This window comes from Seriola aureovittata, chromosome 21 (assembly GCF_021018895.1).
Source record: "Seriola aureovittata isolate HTS-2021-v1 ecotype China chromosome 21, ASM2101889v1, whole genome shotgun sequence".
Taxonomy (NCBI): Eukaryota; Metazoa; Chordata; class Actinopteri; order Carangiformes; family Carangidae; genus Seriola; species Seriola aureovittata.
In genome coordinates, this window is record NC_079384.1 from 8765981 (window position 1) to 8784039 (window position 18059).

The 18059-nt window shown below is 41.4% G+C and overlaps 2 protein-coding genes across 3 annotated transcripts; one reads left to right on the forward strand and one right to left on the reverse strand.

Annotated features, from left to right (window-relative positions):
• Nucleotides 1–266: 266 nt before the first annotated feature.
• Nucleotides 267–6587, forward strand: sult1st6 (sulfotransferase family 1, cytosolic sulfotransferase 6). Its single transcript, XM_056366002.1, has 7 exons — nt 267–1003; nt 1820–1948; nt 3325–3422; nt 3678–3804; nt 4652–4746; nt 4968–5148; nt 5933–6587. Exons 1-7 carry the CDS (start codon nt 826–828, stop codon nt 6043–6045), a joined length of 921 nt encoding a protein of 306 aa, XP_056221977.1. The 5' UTR covers nt 267–825; the 3' UTR covers nt 6046–6587.
• Nucleotides 6588–6636: 49 nt separating this feature from the next.
• atp2a1l (ATPase sarcoplasmic/endoplasmic reticulum Ca2+ transporting 1, like) lies at nt 6637–17677 on the reverse strand. 2 transcript variants are annotated; one of them, XM_056365982.1, is made up of 24 exons: nt 17411–17677; nt 16379–16396; nt 15920–16002; nt 14756–14860; nt 13767–13905; nt 12928–13008; nt 12747–12832; nt 12313–12610; nt 12051–12217; nt 11860–11948; nt 11621–11723; nt 11393–11524; nt 11140–11256; nt 10821–11039; nt 10627–10738; nt 9949–10172; nt 9603–9823; nt 9274–9476; nt 9098–9183; nt 8861–8994; nt 8574–8691; nt 8320–8437; nt 7941–7986; nt 6637–6961 (listed from the first exon to the last, which is right to left on the reverse strand). In XM_056365982.1, the coding sequence occupies exons 1-23, from the start codon at nt 17526–17528 to the stop codon at nt 7982–7984; spliced, it is 2976 nt and encodes a 991-aa protein (XP_056221957.1). In that variant the 5' UTR covers nt 17529–17677; the 3' UTR covers nt 6637–6961; nt 7941–7981. The 2 variants fall into 2 exon arrangements, with proteins under 2 accessions (XP_056221957.1, XP_056221956.1); XM_056365981.1 differs by lacking the exons at nt 6637–6961; nt 7941–7986 and having other exon boundaries at nt 8312–8437.
• Nucleotides 17678–18059: the final 382 nt, after the last annotated feature.

An 18059-nucleotide genomic window follows, 5' to 3' on the forward strand; every position in this document is an offset into this window, starting at 1 on the left:
TATTGACACAAACTCAAACCCCTTGCTGCGACAACAATTTCTTTGGTAAAAGAACAAGAAATTGCAAGTGGCATGAGTGAAATAACACAGTGTGAACATAGTAATTTGTTGAGCTAGCAGAAAAAATGTGCAATCTTTTTCTTTTGTCCTCTCTCTGTGTGATTATAGTTTGCCTCTCTGTGTTGTATAGAGTTCTTTTAAAGCCCGCCCTCGTTCCTTTCTCAAATTACATTGGAAGCAGTTGAGATAGTATTGTGAATCAGGAATGTGCAATTCATACGTAACTGGGAATGTTACATAAGGGCACTTTAGTGTAGGTCTGCCTGTTCAAGTTTCAGTGATCACAGGTACCAGCACTCAGACAGCCAGGTTACAAAGATAGAAGGAGGACGAATACAGGCACATTTTAAAGTGACTGAGGCACTTAGCTGCAGGGAGCTCAGGAGAGATTGTTTTTTGGGGAGAGCCTACTGACAGATTCTTGCCTTTGGATTCAGATTTTGGCTGAAAACCAGAGAAAATCAAGAGGAGATTAAACCAAAACATCTCTGGCCAGCAGAAGGACACAAGGAAAAGATAATGAAAGAGTGATTCATATGCAGTGATTGTGGTCTCTGACAAACACGCAGGAAGAGGATTGCAGACAGTTGGAATTTGTGGTGTACAAAAGCAGTGCAGCCGTAAGTGTTTGACTAAGGACCATAAGCCAGCTGAGAGAGGATCTCCCGGAGGAACCACTGCACTGGCCTTGCTCCAGTCTTTTTACAGTCGGATTTTGACTTCTGCCTCTTGATTTCCTCGAGTAAACTTTTGACAGTGTCAGACATGTCAGAGATATCCTACAGGGAGGCCATTCAGAAAGCCAGCGCCTCCATCACTCGCTTCCCTCTCATCCAGGTCAGAGGAGTTCCTCTCATGAGCTACATCGCCAACAACTGGGACTCCATCTGGGCTTTCCGTCCAGACCCCTCAGACCTCCTCATCGCCACCTACCCCAAAGCAGGTATTCAGACAGCTGCTGCCAGATGCAGCTTTGTTCATATACAGTAAATCTCTAAGTGAGTAGTCTTTATAGAGTAGACATGTATTTTTGTTAAAGCTCTGTTAGTCTTCCCATAGTTGTCATCAGTGATGGAAGGTAAAGTACATCTACTCAAGTACAAATACTTGTACTTTACTCCAGTATTTACATTTTCTGCTTCTTTATGCTTCCACTTCCACTGGCTGCAAAAGTAAATGAAAAAGGTCAAATTAGCTCTGCCTCAGCCAACTAGTAAAATGCTGCTTACACATTAGGCAACGCTAACAATGATCCAATAATATAATATATTTAGTATAACAGTCTTTCTCCACCACTGGAATAAAGCGTGTATGACAGAACACAGAAAAAGATGAACCCATCATGTAGCGAAGCTGACAAAACAAATAGAAAATCAAAGGAAAGTTACATAAATTAAATATATTTGCAACCCTGGCAGAAACAGACAGGGAGCCGAACGCAGACACCAAGGCAGACAGTAAAGCAACCAACAAACACACAAGGAAGTAATTTCAAAGTAAAACAGGAAATTAGTCTAGAGAGTCACTTAAGGGGCAGATGGTGATGAAATTCAAGAGACCTGTCTGATGAAGAATGAGTGCTAAAAAAAAAATAGTTTTGCTGTTATAAGGATACAGGTGCATATCTACGACTGAGGTTTGGTGTGGGTGTGAGAGTGAGAGTGGATATTTCCTCAAAATGGCGAGATTAAATACACGGAGAGCATCCTATTCGTTTAATTCAGTGTGATTTTTTTTTGTTGTGATTTTGGGACATAAGGGACCACGTGGACCCAGGAGATAGTTGACCTGCTTCTTCACAACGGAGATGCTGAGGCCTGTAAACGAGCCCCCACACCCGTCCGCAGTCCTTTCCTAGAGATCTGCTCCCCACCACCCATCCCCTCAGGTGTGTGTTTATGTGGTTATGATCGCACTGATGTGATTGTATTTACACATTTTTAATTCTATTTCGGTAATAAATGTGATTTTCTGTGATTCAGTTTGGAGGTTGGGCTGTTTCTACTTCGCCCTGTATTTTCCTTTTGCACCTTCTGTCGAAAATATTCCAAGTGCACTTTGTGTCCCCTATCTTTGGCTAAAACTCCTCTATTATTATTTGGTGCCACTCTGTCCAACTAGGTCTGACTGTGCGATGTCAGAACTCACAAATCCAATTCCTGGAGGAATGTTTTCATAACCACTTGTTGCTTCCGCCTTAATCAGGGTTAATGAGCTATTAACCCATAAACATCTCGATCAGTGCCACAGTGCCCAGACTTCCCCAGCGACAAACTGCAGTTTTTGCTGGTGGCTAAAGTAAAAACAAGCAACCAAGTCAATATAGTTGTTCAAATAATAGTGGAGTGAGATTTTAGTGAAACATGAATTTCTGAATCAGTGTCCCTGGATTCTGCAGCGGTATCATGTTGAGCATTACCCATCCGTACTCCCCTAAATTATTCATTTGTTATTGTTGGAGGCAGACAAGTATCAACACAAGCCTTAAAACTTTGCTATTGCTGCAATTACTGGCCTTATGGTGCTTACATCTGTCACACATGGAGCAGGATTAGCATTCATTCAGAGTCTTGTTTCTGAACACCTGATGAACAAACACTTTGGTTTCCACCATTCCACCAGCTGGTCACTAGTCTTTTGTTTAATCTAAACAAAAACAAAATATAGTTGTTTGAACTTTTAACATTTTACAAAAAGTCAAATGCGGTTTCACAGGTGATTATGTGCTGCACTATTTCTTCATTGACATTGACTTCTGAGAGTCTTGTCACTGTGAGATAGACACAGTTTGTTTATCAGAGCTATCGGGGAGCTGCATTTTGTTACCTTTGGACAGAGCCAAGCTGACTGTTTACAGTCTTTATGCAAAGCTAAGCTACCCAGCTTCTGGCTGTAGCGTCATATGCAATAGACAGAGACGAGTGGTATCAATCTTCTTATCCCACTCTTAGCATAAACGGAAATATTTTTCCAAAATGTCTTTCTTAAACGTTACTGAAATTACACAAGCAAAACGATGAGCTAAAAGATGCTAAGTGAGTCATTTAAATCGGTGATAATAACAACAATTATGTTGCAAGTTTAAACATCATGGTTTCAAATTTAGTTATAGCAAAATGCAATTTGTTTTTTACATGTACCTTTAACAAAATCTCTGAAAAGAAATCTTTTAGTAACGTAACTTTAAAAGGCTGGTGGAAAATTGCAAAGTGTGTTTCAACTCTTTCATATGTGTGTATCCATCTCCCCAAATTCATGTCTCAGGTCTTGATCTTCTGAAGGAAATGGGCCCCCCAAGAGTTATCAAAACACATCTTCCTTTTCAGTTGGTGCCTCCAGGATTTTGGGAAAACAAGTGCAAAGTAAGACTTGATATCTGACAGCGTCAACTGACAGTGAAATCCTGCAGTTTTGCAAGATCCTGCCTTGAATTATATTGTCTTGGGCTTTGAGGCAAATGCATGTTAATGGGGTAAAACGTTCATGACACAATGCATGTAAATGGGGTAAGAGGTTAACAATACAATGCTGCTCAACAACAGACTTATCAAGTGACCTGCTCTTTGTATTGTTCTCATAAATCCCTTTATTTATGTCTATCCTGTTCTTGTTTGAAGGCTATCTACGTGGCACGCAATGCCAAAGATAACCTGGTGAGCTACTACTACTTTGATTGTATGAATCTGACTCAGCCTGAACCGGGGCCCTGGGAGGGCTACATTCACAAGTTCATGCGAGGAGAGTGTAAGTAGATTAATTCACATTCCTCAGTGTCATTTTACCATGAATCAAACTGGTTATTTCTATTTGCACGAAAGCTTCTTACTGAGCCAAGAATTTACCACCAGACAAATACTTGTTCCTAAAAAACGTTCTTTCAGATTTACAAATTTCAACTGTTTTTATTTCTTCTTTGGTGTCATGTGGCCATCAATAAACCAGCTGCTATCTTACTTCCACAGATGCATTTTTTTGTTGTTGTTGTTGCAAATGATCAGGTTTTGAAATATGTAAAATCGTTAGTATTTACTATATTCACTTTCAATTGAGACACCTTTATTAATGTTTGATAAATCATTTGCTAAGCTGTCATTATATGATGATGAACATAGTGGAGTATTTAGCAGCTAACGAACCAGATATTTCCTCGGGAGTTGGTAGAGACCAAAAACAGCTAAAATGAGAGTGAATATTGGAATCACATTTGTCTGGAAGCCAGAAAACATGACAACAAATGACCAAAAAAACCCAAACTGTTATTAAAGGGTTATCACTCACTGACTTTCTAACCATGAAGTCTGCAGTTATAAAAGTCGACAATCCATAAATAAACAAAAAAGCAAATGTCATGCTGGGAGAGGATAAACATTACCAAAAGAGATTTTCCACCATCTGGCAAATAGACACTGAATAATGACATGTGATGACTGATTTAAAAAGATAAGTAAATTATCAACATTAGAAAGTGGTACCCAATTACTCTAAAACAACCGTAAAATCTTTCTTAACAAACTTCAGCTCATTGCCACAGTTGGCATAACCCTTAACTGGAGGGGGATTAACATTTTTATGATTTCTCTTGTTGGTACAGTGTCGTGGGGCTCCTGGTATGACCACGTGAAGGGCTACTGGGTGGAGAGAGAGAAGAGGAATATTCTTTACCTCTTCTATGAGGATATGAAAGAGGTCAGGTCACCAAATCACGCTATACATACCTGATTCTTGCTATGCTATTGCTATACTGTTATTACTATTCTTGCTGTAACTGATGTTCTTGAAATGGGGATCAATTTTTTTTTTTTACTTTGTCTAAAGCAAGCAAAAGAAGTGCATTTTAAAACAAATACCAAAATATATCTATGTAATTGAATTAATTCCTTCACCAAAAGTCTTATTTATTCCCCCAGAATCCTCGGCGTGAAGTCGAGCGCATCATGAGGTACCTGGACTTGTCGGTCTCTGATGAGGTCATCAATCGGATTGTGGAGCTCACGTCCTTTAAGAACATGAAGGAGAACCCGATGGCCAATTACTCCTGCATCCCAACACCTGTATTTGATCAGTCCATCTCTCCCTTCATGAGAAAAGGTAAATCAGTCTGCTCTCAGTCTCAAGACTCAAAGATAATTAAACATGTAGAGGCATGTAGAGATCCCAGAGCCCCATGTGTCAAAATGAGGATGACTGATCTGCAGTGGATGAAAAGCAACATGAACACCATGTCCCACTCCTGTAAACACACACGGAGAAGGCAGGATAAAATACAAGGAAAATGTTATTACTTCAAGCAGTTACATCAACCGTCCTGCCAACATAAACTCAACAGCAACAGCATCAACGGCTCTTCCTGTACTTCACTTTGGTCAGCCCAACAGTGCCCCCTAATGGTCTCTGTATTCCTTGCCTTTGCTTGTTTTTCTTTTTGTTTTTTTTTGTAGAACTTCATATTCAATATATCTCAAGTGATTAGTCCATTCTTAAACTACTTTGATAATCTGTTAATTATTTAATTGAGTTTTTTTTTTTAGATTCTCACATGAAATGATTAGCTTTTTCATCTCATCTTGTAGGATACTAATTTGACTTTCTTGAGTTTTGGAGTCATCATCTCTGGGTGTTTGGAAATGTTTACTGTTTTCTGACATTTTATAAACCAAATAATGTTTCAATTGATTGAGAATATAATGGGAAAATGAATGGCTAAGGAAAATAATATTTACATGAAGCCCTAATGTTCAACAATAGATGGTTTTAGGGGAAGTAATTTGCGAACTTACTTCTAAGTTTTTTTTAGTAATTGCAGCATATACAGTGATTGCTTTATATAGCTAACACTATTGTATTTTCTTCTGTATATTTATTTTCTTTACAGGTGAAGTGGGTGATTGGACAAACCATTTCACACCTGAGCAATCAAAGATATTTGATGAAGATTATGAACAGCAAATGAAGGAAGTCAACATACCATTCAGGACCCTCATCTAATGGATTTTGGGCTTTATAAGTTGATGCAGCTCTGCGAACCAAAGACCGATGACAGTGGCATTGTGCAGCTCTCAGAATGCGGAAAACCAAAACAAACGATGAATAAAAAGAAAAAAATGTTTGACTCACTCCTCAAGTCTCGATGTTAAACACCATAATCACTGAACCTCATGATGTGTAGCTACAGAGGAAAGTCATCCAAATCTATGTGGAAAGGATCAATAAAAATGTGCTCCACAATACAAAGTACATGAGTTTGTAATCATCACTTTATTGCAACTTATCACGTAAACAATATATAAGACCAAAAGTGTTGTGACTGAGTGGACATGCCCATTTTATGTCATGAGACCTCCAAGAGTCCCCCGACTGCATGAAGCCTATAGAGGGCGCTGGCAGCTGGAGACGTGTTTTTTTTTTCTGCCCATATGAAGTCATTTTGCAACCCTACACCACACTGTACAGAGCCCAGCCAAAGCAGGGAGGCTGCACGAGACATGAGCAACAAAGACTAGAATAAAAGTAATGAGCTGGAAAGTCAATCATATGAAAATGGACAGAGGACACAAAAACGCAACAGCTGAGAATATCCAAGTTTAACAAAAAATCACTTTTAATACATATTTTATTTCTTAGAATAAAATCTTAAATATTTTAATACTTTATCAGCAGGGATACCTCCCTTCATTTTTATTCAATATTCTTCCTTATATAGAGACTATTTTTATGTAGATTTTGACATGTTTTATTGTATTTTTTTGTACATTTTCCTGTGTTTTCTCCTCTCTCTTCTATTGGTTGGCTCACTATGGCTTCCCTCTTTGGTTGAGATCTTCTTTTTTTCTCTTCTTCGCCTCTTTCTCTCCAACCCTTAAGATCCTCTTCTTCTACATCTCTATTTATGCAACTCTACCTGCTGAAGAGAAAATAGACAAATCACAGAGGGAAAGGATGTATGGACACATGACAATTAAATAAAACTAGACTTAAATTATCTTTGTAGACAAACATATGAACATTATCAAATCAGAGTGTAGGAAATTTTCCCAAAATGGAACTAATCCCAATGAGATAACCTTTTGCTTTTTTTGATTTATCCAATGAGGGTCTTACACATGAAGATTGGTAACAGCTTATTTTAATAAATACTTTTATATATAAACAAATAAATTGTTTCTAAAACATTAGAATTAATTATAAGCTGATATCAGACTCAATTAACTATAACTTATCTTATAAAGACATAGTTTCTATAATTATAAGTCTGTTATATTGTTATTCATTATCTGCTCATATACCAGCATCCAATTACAGATGTGTCACAGGTTAAGAGTTAAATCAGTTTATAACAACATCCATAAACACTTCATAAGATCTTTTATCAGCTCATAATTACTTTTAATGTCTTATGAACCATTTATTAAAAGTTTATATACAATGCTAAATTGCTGGGTTAAAATAAATTGTTACCAAAGAGTTTTGTGGGACATTGACTCTATATCAGAACAGGCATTGGTCACGCACCTACCAGAAGGCAGACAGAAACAACTAAACAGACACATTATAATGCTGAAACCGACAGCAGCAACTCAGAGGTGGCCGAGGCAACTCATAAGCCAATATGACATAAGAAATAACAGTGAACAGAGAGCTCAGACACAGAAAGCATCACAGGGACCCACTTATGCCACCTTTTCAATTCGTGACAGACCACTTGATTCCTTCACTTTCCAGTTATGTTGTTGCATGGTTGTCATCAACACGAGTTTGATAATATGTAGACACCACTAAAGACACATCTGCATTGGAGCAGTAAAATATGCAACAGAACAACAACCTGCACACTAACTATAGGTACACAGTGAAAGCTACTAGCAGTGCAAGCTGTGGAATACCTTGCTTTAGTTACAGGCTAATGGTGGTGGGTTGACAGAATTTACTCTGGAAATCAAAAAAAGGGTTAAGTGAGTTAATGAGGAATGGAGAGACAGTGATGAGAAATATCAGGCAGAAGAAAACAGGCATTATTAAATTTATGATGGATAGGTAGACAGATGGAGAGATGATGTAATGGAATAAAATTACAGTAAGATGAAGGATTGCACTTGTTAAATACTTGTTAAATACTGTTAAGGCATTAATGAATAATTACATTTAAAAAATGATGACAGTATTAATCAATTAATCATGAAGTAAAAGTAAAATTATATTTCTTATCTGAGGAAATAAGACATATATGTTAGAGTGAATGTGTAAAAATGTGAAGTTACTTACTCTCAACGTAGTTGCGGGCAAAGAACTTCAGCACCTCATCAATGAGGATGACAGGGAAGGAAAGCTTCAGGACCATGAGCCACTGTTCAACGGTCAGATGGGTCAACTTGAAGATCATCTGGGGGGCAAAAGAGAGTGAGTCTTTACTGTTGGGACACTACAGAGGACAATACCTCAATATAATCCCTAAAACTGTGAGATTTACACACATAGCTCTTAAATCAAAATTGACAGAGCATCGACGTCTGACTTACGGGCAGTGGGTCAACATAGATGATCATGAAGTGCAGAGACATGGAGAGGGTCATGGCGGAAATCAGCCAGAAGTTGCTCCATGGGGGCATGCGGATCAGAGACTGGTTCTCAGACAAGCTTGAAAAAGAAAAGACAAGGAATTAAGTGAATATATACCTGTGGTGTGAACTGGAAGCCCAACGTATTCAAGTCGTTTCAAGTGTTAAACACAGTAATTCATATATTCTAAACAATTGTGTTTGTCTGTACCAGCTGTAAACACATTCCGACATATTTGAAGTATTACCTGTTGAGAGCGTTGCACATCTCAATGGTAACCAGCACAGACAGAGCCATGGTCATGGGAGGAGAAGCCTCAAAGATATCACAATCAACGCCAGTGAAGTCCTCGTTCTCATCGTGGCACTGCATGAAGTGGGACTGTACAGAGGAAAGGTTATTAAGTTATTTGGAACATTAGGTTATTAAGCATCTGCATGTGAGTTTTTGTTAAAGACAACATAAAAGAGAGGCAATTACTGACCAGCTGGTGGTAGGTGACACCAGGGCCAGTGCTATCGTACAGGAACCACCAGGCAGCACCACCAACGGTAGCGGCACCGACATATCCTGTTTGGGATAAGCAACAGTGTCAGTGCAGGTAAGTGTTCTTCCTGCATTTAAACTTAATGCAAACACAATGTCCAGAGTCTTACTTACCACCAATAGCCATGTATCTGAAGAACAGCCAGCCAGAGATCAGGGGCTCCTTGGGGGAACGTGGGGGCTTGCCCATGATGTCCAGATCAGGGGGGTTGAAGCCCAGAGCGGTGGCGGGCAGACCATCAGTGACCAGGTTGACCCACAGAAGCTGGACGGGGATCAGAGCCTCGGGCAGACCCAGAGCAGCGGTCAGGAAGATACTGACAGAGTGAAAAAGGGAATAATAGAACGAAGGGAAGGACAAGGTTAGCCAGAGACACAGAGAAAGATGGCTGAAAGATAGTGTTTAGGTGTTGATCAGAGTGTGTGTTACACAGGCCACTCACCAGACGACCTCACCAACGTTGGAGGAGATGAGGTAACGGATGAACTGCTTCATGTTGTTGTAGATAGCTCTGCCCTCCTCAACAGCAGCCACAATGGAAGAGAAGTTGTCGTCAGCCAGGACCATCTCAGAGGCAGACTTGGCAACGGCAGTGCCAGAGCCCATGGCGATGCCGATCTCGGCCTTCTTCAGGGCAGGGGCATCGTTCACACCATCACCAGTCTTGGTGGGAGGAGAGGAAGCACAAGTTATTACTATTACTTCTACAGGCTGTAAATCCTAGCACAAAACCAGTGACAGGACAACTGACAGTACAATGACTCAGTCCAGCTCTTCTGCGCTCTTACCATAGCAGTAATGTCATCATGACCCTGCAGGAACTCAACAATCTTGGACTTGTGGGATGGCTCCACACGGGCAAAGCAGCAAGCCCTGACCACAGCTTCGGGCTGTTCATGGCTGGGCAGATCGTCAAACTCACGTCCGGTGTAGGCCTTGCTAGAAACGTCCTCATCCTCAGAGAAGATGCCAATACGACGGCAGATAGCGATGGCGGTTCCCTTGTTGTCACCTGAAATGTGGAGATGGAAAAGTTTGATAGGGAGTCAGTGAAATGTTTGAGAAGATACAGTTAAAACGTGGACACAAAAAATTTAAAATGGATGTTTCAATATACTGCTAATTTCTGTTTAACTGATGAGGAAAATGATCCAATAAAATGCCAAGTGGCTTTTTAGAAAGGATGAATTGAATATGCAGTATACTGTGTTTACTTTTAACATTATAAAATACTTTTAAATCCGATAGGGCTACACTTTTTTTTGTTTACATTTACATATTAGAGTTCCCCTATAAAAGCAAATTCAAAATAGAAATAATGGCCAAAATATAGCAAATACCATGTAATTACTATGTAAAACACACATACAAACACCCATACCTTGATATTGGTACTAGTGTATTGATAATATTCTACAACATGGAAGTCTTCTGAATTGATCATTTATCCAAACCATATTACTAACCAGTGATCATAATGACACGGATTCCAGCTTCTCTGCACAGCTCAATGGAGCCAGAGACCTCCTTACGGGGGGGATCCAGCATACCCACGCAGCCAACAAAGGTCAGATCAGTCTGAGGAGAGAGATTTTTACATGTAGTCACAGTTGTATCCATACAACCTCTTATCTAGTCCGTCAGTATGTTGTGTTCTCACCTCGTAATCGGCAAACTTGGTGGAATCCTCAAGGTTCATCTCCTCGGGCCTCAGGGGGGTGTCACGGGTGGCCAGGGCCAGGCAACGGAGGGTGTCACGGCCGGTACCCCAGTCTCTGATAACAGCCATGATCTTGTCCTTGATGGCATTGGTCAGGGGAACGCGGGTGGTGCCAACACGCACATATGCGCACCTGTCAATCACACCCTCAGGGGCACCCTGTGGAGAAAGGAGTAGTTTGTGTGGAGTTGAATGCAGTACAGTAAAAGTGAAGGTGTCCGATCAAACAGCTGTGAGAGGGAAGAAAGCCGGAACTAACCTTCACGAACATCTTGGCACCACCCTCACCCTTGGTGGGAGAGCAGTACACGGACATGGACTTCCTGTCACGGGAGAACTCCAGGGTGAAGTTCTTCTTCATGAGCTGCTTGACCACCTGTTGGAAGATACAGAGAAAAGAGGGTTGTAATGAAACACTAAAAACTCTACTTCTTTGGAGGAAGTAAGACTGATCTAACTAATAGTGTTTTTCAGTGGTTCATAATTAGCTGAAACAGAATGAGGAAACTTACGGCGCAGCAGGCATTGGCCCTATCAATCTTGGACAGGTTCCTCACGTTGCTGTTGAACACATTCATTTTCTCAACCAGGCAGCACAGGGCGGTCTCAGTAGCCTCACCAACCTTCTCATAGATCTTCTTGGACTGTAGGAAAGGAGGGCGATGGAGAGAGTTGGTTCATCCGTGGAGGGTGATCAGGCATCAGTATAGCAAACACACTATGTGACTTTATGGCTTTACCTCGTTGTAGTCGAGAGAGGAGTCGTTGCACAGGGCGCAGATGGTAGCCAGCTCAACAAGGCCGTCGTATGCACTGCAGTTGGTCTTGCCACCTCTCTGGGAACTGATGGATAAAGAACAGATAAAGAACAGAACAAATTAGACACAAAAAAAACGAGTGATGGTTTATGTGCATTTATAATGACTTAATGATTTTGGCTAAATTAAATGATGATAAAAAGCAATGAAAACCAACTTACACCTCGCCCTCGGGGGTGTACTTGGATCCAGAGATGTCAAAAGCATCAAGTTCAACATGGTCGCCATCAACACCCTTGACAATGAACATCTGTGGAGGAGGAAACAAAGACAGTTTTTATTGTGCCTTAAGTAGCCTAGCTTTGTGGGCAAACTGTCTGCATCACGATTTCCTTTTTGATTAAATACACACCTTGGTCACACACATCTGGTTGGTGGTGAGGGTGCCAGTTTTGTCGGAGCAGATGACAGAGGTGCAGCCCAGGGTCTCCACAGAGGGCAGGCTTCTGACAATGGCGTTCTTCTTGGCCATACGGCGGGTACCCAGGGCCAGACAGGTGGTGATGACAGCGGGCAGACCTGAGAGACATTGGTGAAAACTGTGAGTCTGATAAACAGCGATGGAACAGCACATGTTGTTTTCTCACTGTCCTGTCTTTTCCCCACTCCCTCACCCTCAGGGATGGCAGCCACAGCCAGAGCAACAGCGATCTTGAAGTAGTAGACAGCACCACGGATCCAGGAGCCACCGTGGACGGGGTCGTTGAAGTGGCCAATGTTGATGGCCCAGACGGCAACGCAGATCAGGGAGATAACCTTGGACAGTTGCTCGCCGAACTCGTCCAGCTTGGCCTGCAGAGGAGTCTTCTCCTGCTCGGTGGCAGCCATCTGGTCACGGATCTTGCCAATCTCAGTGGACACTCCGGTGGCCACAACCACACCGATGGCCTTGCCAGCAGCGATGTTGGTGCCCTATGGAAGAAAGAAGAGGAGAACGGTAAAAAAAAAACAAAACAAAACAGGTAATGATGGAAATAACATGAAAATGCTTGAAACACAGCTCCAACAGTGAAGATTACTAAATTACTGACGGTGGTAGGACACTCACAGAGAAAAGCATGTTCTTCTTGTCCTGGTTGACGGCTCTGGGGTCGGGAACAGCCTCAGTGTGCTTGATCACACTGACGGACTCACCTGAGAGAGAAAATAGGAAGATTTACTCAAAACTGCACATGGAGATAGGACAGAAAAACATGTACTTGCATATTTAAGGTGTCTTGAAATCTTACCAGTAAGGATGGACTGGTCAACACGCAGGGTGGTGGACTTGATGGAAACAATCCTGATGTCAGCGGGGACTTTGTCACCGACTGTGGGTATCAAAGAGAAGAGATGAATAAAATTAATTGTTGTTATTTCTTCTAGAATTCATTAATATTTTTCTTATTGACATTATAAATAAACATATAAAGACTGTGTTTATTTTTGGACTAGTGTGTGGTCAGGGAATTTCTCCTATGTAATTATTTCCAATTACATCCAAGTGACTGTAATAAATTCAAAAGGCACAATCCTTGTCACTGAAAAATAATACTACTAATAAAACTGTAAATGATTCCCAGAATAAGAACCAAATGCTCAGACAGCTCGCTAAATTTCTGCACTAATCCATGGACTTCATAATGGGGCAAAAGTTAAAGTGAAAGGCCTAATGGGGGGGGGGGGGTGTATGCTGACAAATGAACAGAAGCGGGCAATGACAGGGAGGGGGAGAAGAGGTGCGGCAGGTGCTGGGGAGGGTATTTATATTCATAATTTTGTTTTCCTTCAGTCAGCACGTTTTCACAGCACTGCTACTCCATCCTGCCTTGCTCTCGTTGCCTTAAACAGACACGAGTCTCTGCCATCAGACACATATATCCTGAATTTACGTCTGTCTTTCTTTCCCTCATGGGATGTGTGTTTTATCTTTTCACCGCTACATTGTAATAAGACAGTGAATATTGTTTGATATAACTGACAAGACCGTGACTAATAGGGATATTATTCCCCATGACATGAATGTTTGCAGAGCAGACAGACATTCCACTAACAGAGAGAACCGATGAACAATCTTGAAGTTTCTTACCAGACACCTCCACAATATCTCCGGGGACAATTTCTCTGGCCTTGATCATCTGCACACTCTTTCTGTCAGAACGGTAAACTTTGCCCATCTCAGGCTCGTACTCCTTGAGAGCCTCGATGGCGTCTTCAGCATTACGCTCCTGTGGCACACACAGACAAAAAGCATGAGTCACACTTATTAAATCTTTGTGTGACCGTTTAATTGTGAAAAAGTTAAGTGAAAAACAGGCTTAATGCACACTGACTATCACACAACTGATATCAATGTATCTGTTTATGGTTGCTTGAATGTAAACTATACTCAGTTTGTCCTTGGTCTAGTAATGGCAATGTCCTCTAACGGGCTTTGAGTCATTATACACACCAATTACATACTGATACACAATCTTCTGATGACATATGAGTAGGTCAAATGCACTATTCCAGCCTAGGCTAAAGCACGACACTTATGGCAGATTTCTGTCTGTCTTTTAAAACGAACATGCTGTGTTCAGAGATGATATTTGAAATAATATAGCAGTTTTTAATGAGAAAAACAGGAATGGAGCAGCTGATTTCAACACTTGGGCAGGATGTGATAGCAGTAATGTTCCCTCACTGACTGATGCCTATTAGCGCTGCTAGTAACCTAATAGCATGCATGTAGGAAAGCATGATATGCATATTGTGAATAATCCATCACCTGCTGTCAAAACAGATCGAGCATGATGTCTGCAAATACCAAAATATTCTCATAATGATCATATAATATCATGTATTGATATATTTGCATATAATTTTGAGCCAATAAAATTGTTTACTTAAAGTCTGTTCCACGTGGTAGCAGCCTCACGCACTATTTTGACCTTCAAGGCTGTAAAAGTGATAGTATTCCAATTGAGCAACCACGTCTGGGTGGAGAACATGGCAGTAACTGGACCCTGTGTACTTTCTGTCATCGTTGCAATGGATATGCCTTATTGCTCAATGTGCTGTGGCCTCGTCACTGACCTGCCACACTCCAACGATAGCGTTAGCGATGAGGATAAGAAGGATGACGAAAGGCTCCACGAAGGCGGTGACGGTCTCCTCACCTTCCTCGAACCAGGCAAGCACCTGAGGGCAAAGCGATGAAGAGCGAGTCAGTGTAGTGGAGACAGCAGCGACAGCAGGCCATACTGCTCCTGACAAACAGCATGCACACGTCCCCACACCTTTGTATTGAATGGACTAATTACATTGTTTAAACATTTTCATTGCACCTAAATGACAGGACTCCTCACAGGTTCGTAACCTTGTATATAATGTGTCATAGACGAATAATATGAGAATTTAGTATTTAGAGGGCTTTTATAGTTTTGTATGCATTTAGCATGCTTTTACATAATATTTGGATAATATAATAACATTTTATAAGCTCAGTTATTTGGGTAATATTTTTGTATGTCATAATATGATTATGTAATTGTTAATAATTGGATCTCAATGTCCCATAACTCATTGCTCCTTCTGACTTCAACCCTCTTTCTGTGGAGGCCCTTCGTTCCTTCCTTCAGGCCTGACCTTTCCCGAAGGATTCAGTTTCTCTCCTCAGCTTGGGGCTTTCTTAAAATAAACCCTTACCCCTCAGCCCCCCTATACTTTCCTGACCCCCGTCTCTTACTGGCTCCTCAATATTCGCCTTCTAAGGCCATCATGACAGCTGCCCGAAGGGGTGAAAGCTGGGTGTAGGAATTAATACACCTCCGACAAGCCTTCGCAATCTGTCTCCCTCCTCTCAAGTTGTTGTCCTCAAAAATACACGGAAGGGTGGAGGGATTTGGAGGGGGTTTAAGAAGTTGTCTTGACAAACTGGCCAGAGAGAAATGATGAACTACATCACGCTTGTTTACTGGATTAGTTTGTGTGATAGGTTTCCTCCTTGTGGGATTAAAAATGAAATGCAATTAAATACTCATTTCCAGATGGCATACAAGAATGTAAAGAGGGGCCAGAGTTCATTCTGGTTGAATATCGAGTATCACTTCAACTGTTTGAGATACTGGAAAAACTGGTGCCACGTGATGACATTGGCTTGTGGAGTTAGTTGCAACTAATATGTATCCTACTGATACTTAAAATGGTGTGATAGGATTAATCAGTTTAAAGTGACATAATTAACACTTCTTTACTTACAAAAGAGATGCAGGCAGCCAGCAGCAGGATCCTGACAAGCAGGTCCTCGAACTGCTCAACAATCAGATCCCAGATGCTCTTACCTGAAAGAGACAAAGAGATGAATATATATCAATAGAAAATAATCACAAAATGTGAATGTAATTATGAAAATGTGCAAGTGAGAGTGTATTTGTGTAAAAAAAAAGGGATGTGTTTCAAGTCTGTAGCATGTTGGTGGTAATGACGATGGTGCAAATATAATAGACATTACAAGTGACTGATTAATGATGTCCAGTAGCAAGTGGAATTTCAATGAAGTGTGGGCAGCACACAATCAAAATGCTGCCAGCGTGTTTTTATTAACCCCTCTGTGGAGGAAGGCCAATTCAGAGTAGTAATGGTGGACAACCTTTCTGGATCATGCCAGGTGTATGGAAGATTTACACATTTTGTCAATGTGGCTGGATGAACACTTACCCTCCTCAGCGGGCAGCTCTGGAGTTGGACACAAAGGTGAAGGAGGTAGAAGAATGTGGAGGCAGAAAGACAGGAAAAAAAGATGGTTAGTTAAAATGCCTCATGTTCATTGAGAAACATTATTCACAAAACTTTGGGAGAAAAGTTATTCCTTGCTGTTATAAGATAGCAAATGTGATCACAAGATCATTGGTTTCTCAATCTCCCTAACATCCACCTTTTCAAAATGTCCTGAGGCTTCATACTTCATACTGAATTTAAATGCTGTAGGCTATTGTATTGTATTATTATTTGACATCGTCATAGCCTCCTTTGATTCCCAATCTAGGCCTAAAGCCTTCCTGAAGTGGCTGTTCATTCTATAAATTCCTTCACTTTGAAACAAAACAAAATGTTATGCTTAATAGCAGCTCACTAAAGAGCAGCAGAAACAGTGTGAAACCAAGAACGTTGATGCTTCTGAACTATAATACCATATCACAAAGCCTTTGCTGTTTATGATTGCTAATCAATAACCACTGCATTGGTTATTGATTAGCAATCATGTTAGGGATCATTTAAGCGTAAGCTATCTAAGGACCTCCCTTTTTTGCCTGGCCTAAAATTATCCACCTCTCCTGTTAACGCCCGCCCCATATATCACCCAGGAAGCTTCTTGAGCCATCACCTGTCTCTCTCGCTCTCCAGCCATCTTCTTTGGCTATCTTTAAATAGCCCTTCAAAGCCCTCAAAGTCTCTGCTTCTCAATGTCTCTGCATTTCTACCAGCTGTTGCAACTCCTCTCTAAAAAAGCATCACATGCAAAATCTCAACCCAGCTCGACTCAACAAGTATCTGTGGAAACTGCACTGGTGTTGCCTCAGGAAAAAAAAACTTCCAGTAGCTATCTTAGCAAAAGTCACATTGCACATTGTGGAATATCTTTATGCAAACATTCACATTCTTCTTTAACTGTAAATTAAGAAGTTTCTCTATGTTACAAAGTCTTTCTCAAAAGGCCTCCCACCCCATCCCTGATGCCCACTCTCTCACCATTGTGGCCGAACTTTTCCAGGTTCTTCTTGAACTGGTCAGGGGAGAGACCGGTAGCCTCATTCACCCCGAAGAAAGTCAGGCATTCTGCCGGAACCTTTGTGTGTGCGTTCTCCATCCTTTCTGGATAGACAAGGGATTGGCCGTCTAACCGTGCCTATCCGCGCTCTTTTACTTCTTTGTTGTTCTCTGCAGGATCTTGGTCCACCACCCTCACCTTAAAGTGTGGCACCCTCCAATTCAGGAGTGCTGGACTGACAGAAAGAGCGAATAAGCTCATACATGCACAGGGTTTTATACCCCCGAAGGGCTCAGGATTGGTGGACACCCCACCGACACACGCCCCCAAATTCCAGCATGGGAGGACATGGTGGGGGGGAGGTGAGGGTGGGGCTCGAGGTGGAGCAATGGGGAGGTGAGATGGTAGACTTGGACAGGAACTGAGGATAAGGCTTGGATTTGGAAAGGAGGTAGTGCAGGAGAGTGGTGGTGCAATGGCTGAGTTGGGGGGGGGGGGTCGTACTGCGGATGAAAATGAGATCTGTTTTTGGAACATGCATGGTCAGTGGAATAAGACGAAGGGAGAAGGTGAGAGAGTGAGACAGAAGATCATCCAGAGGAGGGGGGGGCATTGACTGATGGCTCAACT

What these genes read in the sequence shown, in the direction of transcription:
- sult1st6 (XM_056366002.1), top strand. Translation starts at nt 826, where the DNA reads ATGTCAGAGATATCCTACAGGGAGGCCATTCAGAAAGCCAGCGCCTCC. An exon ending in CGCCACCTACCCCAAAGCAG is followed by an intron (nt 1,004 to 1,819) that starts GTATTCAGACAG and finishes TTGGGACATAAG; the next exon opens with GGACCACGTGGACCCAGGAG. An exon ending in CTCTCCCTTCATGAGAAAAG is followed by an intron (nt 5,149 to 5,932) that starts GTAAATCAGTCT and finishes TTTTCTTTACAG; the next exon opens with GTGAAGTGGGTGATTGGACA.
- atp2a1l (XM_056365981.1), bottom strand. Translation starts at nt 17,528, where the DNA reads ATGGAGAACGCACACACAAAGGTTCCGGCAGAATGCCTGACTTTCTTC. An exon ending in CCTCTCTCGACTACAACGAG is followed by an intron (nt 11,525 to 11,620) that starts GTAAAGCCATAA and finishes CCTTTCCTACAG; the next exon opens with TCCAAGAAGATCTATGAGAA. An exon ending in GTGCCAAGATGTTCGTGAAG is followed by an intron (nt 11,040 to 11,139) that starts GTTAGTTCCGGC and finishes CTTTCTCCACAG; the next exon opens with GGTGCCCCTGAGGGTGTGAT.